Below are 7,321 nucleotides of genomic sequence, written 5' to 3' on the forward strand. Positions count from 1 at the left end.
TATATTAAATATTATTTATAACGCAGCATGATTATTTTGTGTGTATGTATGCATATATATGCATATATTCCAGTAAGTTTGTCTTAACATAAATAAACTATGTAATACATAAATATAATTTGCCTTTATGATTGGTAATTTTAATATCACCTGTGACATGTGTTAACCTATTTGAAATCTAATTGATTGATTTATTATAACAGCTGATCTAGAAATTATGTTTGTTTTATTTTAACACATATTTAGTCAACATATCATTCTTCGGTAAGTCGGTTAATAACTTGTAAGTTAATAACAATAATATATGGTATAAATATATACTATTAACTATTTTGTATAATAATTTATTAAATGCAATATTTTTGGTAATAATTCATTTAACTTACTGTATGACTAATATTAAAATAAATTACTATAATATAGCAATATAAATATACAATAACATATACTTAGTAATGTGGTTATGACGTTATGTACCCAATACAATATACAAATTAAATTTAACAAATCTATTACAATAATCATTCAACATACCTACTGTTCAGCGGAATGGGTTACCTACTTCCACATTTTTTTACTTTTTCTGCTATGCATTTTAATTTACTATAATCTGTACTAAACAAATGTAATGTGGATGATTTTTATAATTTTTATATTTATATGGAAAAGATAAATGGTTATCACTCAACGTAAAGTTGTAGTGTCGCTGGCGTTACTGCTACGATCGCCACGTCTGTCGAAGTGTCAACGTCCGTAAAGGCGTGATTAAGCAACTCGTCCAGGTCACGGCGATGAGAGTCATCAATGGGTCTACAAACGGTCAACAGTCAACAGTTAGTTGTATAATTGTATTTTATCGTTGATGACTTAGTGAGAATTGCAGGTTCATCGTATATTTTTACCAATTAATAAAAGTGTTTTCCTAACTTAAAAACATGACTTATTATTTAAAAACCCCCAACACCTACAGTAGTGGCACACTATATAGCATTACCTATGTTACAATATGTATTCACTTTTTAGCAATGTGTTAAACAATTATTGGTGTAGTAAAATAAATAATTAATACTTATAATAGTGGAACAAATGCAGTTAAGTGCCCCCTGACCCCCTCGCCAATTTGATTTTTTTTTTTATCGAAACTACTCGACGATTTAAGTACGATATACGTATCAAAATTTGTCGCTTGGACTTAGTTTCGAAGTTGTAGCCTTTAGAACGATATAACGATTAAACCAAAAGTATAAAGTATTTAAATTTAATTAAACCAATTAAATTAATCTCAAAACAATAATGGTAAGTAGATAATAATATAATATTATCGTAGTATTAGGTACGTTATATTCACAAAGTACACAAATACTACGTTAATTAAAAACTTATGTAACCAAATTATTTATAAACGAACTAGGCTAAAATAAAACTACGTATTATTCTATATATATATTATGTTAATTATTATTAAGAATAATTACAGTCTTACAGATTAAGAAATCGTTAATTTTTTTTGTATGAAAATTAGAACTTAAGCAGTGAGCCGCTCGCTCATCATGTGTCATATCTTACCACCCTGGTAAGGGTAGGATCTTTATCGGGGAGGAGGATAGAAGTCAAAGCCCGGTACTCCTTCCGTTGGCTTATCAATTAGATTGAGTAACCTTTTATTCAGGATTATTGTTTTTCCATTCATTATTCCATAACGTAGTTACATAGAATTTATCTGAGATTAATTTTTGGCGAGCCTCCAATAAGTAGGCTTCCTAGATTTTAGTTTTGTGTTAGTGCCAGTATTTATATCGTAACTCGTTAGGTATATTTTGGGACGGAGGTGCAGGATATACAAAAAGCATTTAGTCCACTCTTTTAATAGTGAATTGCATTGATGTAAATGTGGTGGATTTAAGTTATTAAGGAATCCCGGGAAAATAGAACAAAAGAAAAAAAGAACAATTTCCTTCCCATATTATACAGAATTAGGCATAGGCAAAAATTGGGGGAAGGAGTACTTGGGGTGCTTAGCCCTCTCAAAAAAAAAACGAAAACTCCTCAAAATTATTGAATATTTTTTAAAGTATTAAATAGTTACCTATTTATTTGCAACAATATTGCCAAATATAGCCGCTCCCCCAAAAATTCAATAAATCTCCACCTATGGACTTAGGACTGTATAGAATTACTATAAATGTATAAAATATTTCTTACCTACTTCAAACACTATCTATAGAATACCTAAACGTCCTACACCTATGTGTGGTTAAAAATGTTGCTCAGTATGATAGTATACTATATTCATATTATATGCTAAATATATACAATATATTTTCCTTATACATCAATAATAATAATTAAGTGCAACTAAACAATTATCGACTACTATTGTTCTGTGGTACAACTAGATATAAAATTATATTTATAAATTTTCCCAGACATCGTAAAACCTAATAAAATATTATAAGATTATCGATTTGAACTTATTTTGTAACACTTGTATACTGTCATACTGATAAGTAATTTTATTTGGGAACCAATTCGTACACTTTATTTCACCCGGGAACTAATTCTGTATTACCCTAATCATTTTTTAATTTTCATAATCAATTAAAAAATTTAAAATTTTTAAAAATTGTTCTTTTTTCCTTGGTCTTTTTTACCGATTAACGTTATTATATAATCACAGAACAGGCAGCCATTACGTAGGAGTAGATTCAATCACACTAGTGATAATTCCCTTTGCAGAGTTCAGTTGATTCTTTACCTACACTGTATAGACTATAGGTACTATTATAGTGTTAAGGGAAAATAATATGTCTAATATTATTAGAACATAAATATTAAATGGACATTTGTTCGGAAATGTTTTAGATGATAGTAGCGAATTGAAAGGGTTTGTGACTTATGTGAGGGTTTTTAATTGAATTTTGACTTTTGAGTCATATATTAAAATATCCTCTATTGTTTTAATATTTAGATTAGAAGAAAAGTTGTTTTAATGACAAATCGAGGGTCTTTGATGAATACTGATGACTGACGAGCTTTGATTTAGTCATTTTTTCCGACATTAAATTACAAAGTTGAAAGTTTATATTTATAGTTCACGTAAAAAATCGCGCCATGAAACAGTATGATATTAAAAGTATAGTGGCTACACTGGTATTCAAACGAGATAATAGATTGCAGTATCAACGTCTACGTGAAAGTATTAAGTTATGACAATTAACTACTGACGACTGACGAGTAGCGTAAAGCGTATATTATATTCCATTATCCAAATCTATAATTCCAAGTCCAACTAGTAACTACTTACTTCCAAGCTAAACATCAAAACATTTGTCGTTTAATAATCAATATTCGAAAAAAAAAATGTATACTGTATAGTGATAATTATTAATTTATTTCCATAGTCTGTTGTTTTTGCTTCATAATATTGTACAAGTATTAATGTAATACGTACAAAAACTTTTATAATGTACATTGCAGAGGGTTTTATTTTGTAAATTGGGATATGAAATTAGATATTTTATCACTAATTTAATATCAGACTTTCAGTATATTTTTCTACAATATTGTTGCATCTTGGTCTTCTTTTACGTGTACTGATTAATTTAAATTTAATAAATATGTTATATAAACATTATTTTTTATTATTTATGTTCATCTATTGTGGTTTACTAACTAATTTGATTACGAGTCAAACATTAGAGGTGGTTACTGACAACGAGCTCTTAGATTTATGCCGTTCTGAAAACCAAGTAGTTGCCTTATTTAGTATGTATTTTATTACTATCTTTTTGTTCAAATCTCGAGTTATACCTAAATTATTAATTTTTGAAATATTTATACTATAGCATTAAAAGACTGTGAAAAGTGTAAAAAGTATGAAGAGACTCTCACTCAAATTAGAGAAGAACTTGTTGATTCGTTAAATGCTTGGGTCGTAAAAGTGGAAGGTAGCAATTTAGTTCACATTTATAATCCTACTAAAGAACCAACATTGGTAATGTTTCGACATGGTATACCATTACTAGTACCAGAGTCAGGTAATTATAAAATATTAATGTATTATGAAATTATACTACATTTATTTTATATTCTAGATGCTGTTAACGATGAGTTTTTGATAGACATGTTATTGAACAACAGAGATCCTATTGTGAAAGAACTTAATGATAATAGTTTTGAACATTTGACTCAAGCATCGACTGGAGCCACAACAGGGGATTGGTTTATTAAATTGTAAGTATAATTAATTACAAGGCTAGTACTAAATAATATTTATACATGAGGAAAATCTAAATTTGAAATCCTTTAATTTTGATACCCTTGTAAATTTAGGGTACTATAGGCAGTGGGGGCCTAACAAAGGCTCTATGAGACCCAGGTTTCATGGTTGTTTGGGTGGTTGTCGTTAGATGCCTTGTGAGAAGTCGGTTCACAATATATATCTACAATTATATTATTAATATTATTATAAATGTAATGTACTTGTAAACTATTTACAATCAAAGATATTAGGCATGCGTATATGACTATTTTTAATACTTAAAAATTTTAAACGACAATTTTGGGGGTGGGTGGTACCCAAATGTAACCCATTGTGTTGTCTCGTGAATAAAAAATGTTCACGCCACCACTGACTATAGACTTTAACCTTGCCACATCTTCACTTCTATTTCAAATCACAGTAAATAATACACTAAAATATATGTATAATAAATAACATTATTTTTCTTGGGAGGTAAAAATTGACTTACTAAGAAAAAAATTTAATAAAATGCTATATTTTTGTTTAGATTTCTAATTCATGCGAAATAAATTTTTGTTATACTTGATTACTGATATTGTATGAAATTTAATTTTTCTTTTTTTGTCATAATTTTAATAATAAATTTAAATACAAATAAACAATGTTTCTTAGTTATTACATTATTCATCATATTTTATTTCATAAATATGGAATTAAATTGAATTAAATTTAAAATTTATTTTTATAGAATTTGTTCTCTAACATGATGTATTTAAAAAAAAAAATTGGATATAAATAGAAAAAATATTTTTCATAATAGCTGTTTATTGCTTTAGTTTTAAATTGTATATCTTTTAAACAAAATATATTATAATGTATATTAATATCTAATCATAAACATGTTACATATAACATAAAAAATTGGTCAAAGGTTGGATCAATTTTAAAGTTATCCAATTCTTTGATTTGCCCAAATATTGTTTTTGATTTATATTTTGTTTTTAGTTATTCATCAGATAGTATAGAATGTCAAAGATTACAAGCTCGCTGGGAAACTGTTGGCGCTAAACTGAAAAATCGTGTAAATGTTGCTCGTATCAATAGGTATATTGGGGGATCAATAACTGCTCGTCGATTTGCTATTAGCCAATCACCTACATTTATTTTGTACGTTAAAAATTTTTATTTGCTTTAATAATATACACTTTCAAAGAATAGATTGAATTATTATTTTATCATTAGATTGCGTCGTGGTGTCATGTATACTTATACATCAACTGATTATACTATTGAATCATTCCTAAAATTTGTTGAAGAAGATTATAAATTCACAGTTAAAGGACAAGTGCCTGAACCAAAATCAACATTGTAAGTATATTATATATATTTATTTTAATTTATTAGTCATTACATACAAACATTTTAAATGCATAAAATACAATACTTATTTTCAGTGATGATTTTGTACACATGTGCTTTGATGTGCTCAGGGAAAATCCATTGGCATGGAAGTTAGGCTTGACTGTTTTAAGTGTAATATTACTGTGTCTTGCTGCTTTGAAGAAAACTTCCAAGTCAAATGAATATAAGTCAAAAAAAAAGTCAACTAAAAGTTCCAGTAAAAAAAGCAAGTAAATATATATGATATTATAGTAAAATATTTGCATTTTAAGTTCAACTTAAATATTTTCAATAAATCTTTTATAAAATAAATACTTGTACATTACATTTTTTAACTTCTGTTATTATTTGAATGTTTTATGTTTAAAATATAAAATTATAAACTGTATTTTTTATTTTTTTATTACTTTATTACATAATCTCTGTGATCCTGCTATAATATCTTTGTTCAACAACATATCCTGTTATCTTGTTTTTTATTTATAATATGAAGGGATTGACCATATATTTTCATTAAGTGTGTTTGTTAAATTTCATGATGTTGGTTTTGGGCTCTCACTATTTATGAATACATGTAACCAAAATTACAAACTGATATAAAATTGATGATTTCAAAAAAAAATTGTTAACTGTGGTATCGCTCAGTATAAAAAAGTATAAAACATGCTAAATTACAAAAAAGGATATGCTTGGAAGTAAAAAAAAAAGATTCAGGAACTTGAGTGCCTTAATCAAATTTACCGATTCAAAGACAATTTATAAAGTAAATATGTAATTTATATTTTATCACTTATTATTAAATTAGTATGTATATGAATACATAATTATTGAATATAAAACTGAAACTCTATACATATACTAAGCGTTTTTTTTATTTGTAAAATTATTAATATTATAATTAATAAAATAATACGAGTAGTGTTTACATATCATAAAAATTATTTGCAATATTTTCAAAAAAAAAATTTTTTGCTTTTAATTTCCTTGTAAAGTATTTTAATTTATAAGAAATTTAAGAAATATCATTCATATTTACAATATGGTAGTATATGGGGTCATCCATTTAACTTAAATATAAGATAGTAAGATACTTATAACTAACGCGTTTTAAAATACTTCTTTTACATTAATACATTATTGTAACAAAAAAACATTTTTGAAAAAGAATTATATTTTTACTATTTTTTGTTATTTTATAATTTTCCAAGTTTTCTACATTTTTGTTCTACAAAATGCATTTTTATGTTTATTTTCTGAAGCAGAATAGGTATTTCGAATAATATTCGTAATATTTCTATCTATAAATTTCGAATTTTGGATGAGTAGCTTATTAATTTTTATATGTATTTAAAGTTTAGACGAGTGGAGTACGGGAGTAGTGAAACAACATTTTGCGGGGTATCACTGTATCATTATACTCCACGACGCTTATTTGAATAAAAAATTTAAAAAAACAACAAAAAATACAATTTTAATTACAAAATATAAGCTACGTGGATCCAAAATTTGATTTTTTTATATCGTAGTACTCCAAATTATATTCTATTTTTTGAATAAGGAATAAAAAAATAATAAATAGTTGATATATAATAAAGATCAAAAATTATATAAAATACATTAATTTTTTTTAGAACATTTTTGTTTTTTAACCATTTAAAATTATGTAAGAAATATTAG

The 7,321-nt window shown here is 26.1% G+C and overlaps 1 protein-coding gene across 2 annotated transcripts; it reads left to right on the top strand.

The window, feature by feature from the left end:
* The first annotated feature begins 3,204 nt into the window (after positions 1 to 3,204).
* Positions 3,205 to 6,031, top strand: LOC113548636. 2 transcript variants are annotated; one of them, XM_026949611.1, is made up of 6 exons: positions 3,209 to 3,765; positions 3,846 to 4,037; positions 4,095 to 4,233; positions 5,249 to 5,410; positions 5,486 to 5,611; positions 5,698 to 6,031. In XM_026949611.1, exons 1-6 carry the CDS (start codon positions 3,618 to 3,620, stop codon positions 5,876 to 5,878), a joined length of 948 nt encoding a protein of 315 aa, XP_026805412.1. In that variant the 5' UTR covers positions 3,209 to 3,617; the 3' UTR covers positions 5,879 to 6,031. The 2 variants fall into 2 exon arrangements, with proteins under 2 accessions (XP_026805411.1, XP_026805412.1); XM_026949610.1 differs by having other exon boundaries at positions 3,205 to 3,765; positions 3,846 to 4,233.
* The last annotated feature ends 1,290 nt before the right edge of the window (positions 6,032 to 7,321 follow it).

Source organism: Rhopalosiphum maidis, chromosome 4 (assembly GCF_003676215.2).
Source record: "Rhopalosiphum maidis isolate BTI-1 chromosome 4, ASM367621v3, whole genome shotgun sequence".
Taxonomy (NCBI): Eukaryota; Metazoa; Arthropoda; class Insecta; order Hemiptera; family Aphididae; genus Rhopalosiphum; species Rhopalosiphum maidis.

Coding starts and splice junctions, on each gene's coding strand:
- LOC113548636 (XM_026949610.1), top strand. CDS start 3,618: ATGTTATATAAACATTATTTTTTATTATTTATGTTCATCTATTGTGGT. Junction 4,234..5,248: donor GGGGATTGGTTTATTAAATT/GTAAGTATAATT, acceptor TTTTGTTTTTAG/TTATTCATCAGATAGTATAG. Junction 5,411..5,485: donor CAATCACCTACATTTATTTT/GTACGTTAAAAA, acceptor TTTTATCATTAG/ATTGCGTCGTGGTGTCATGT.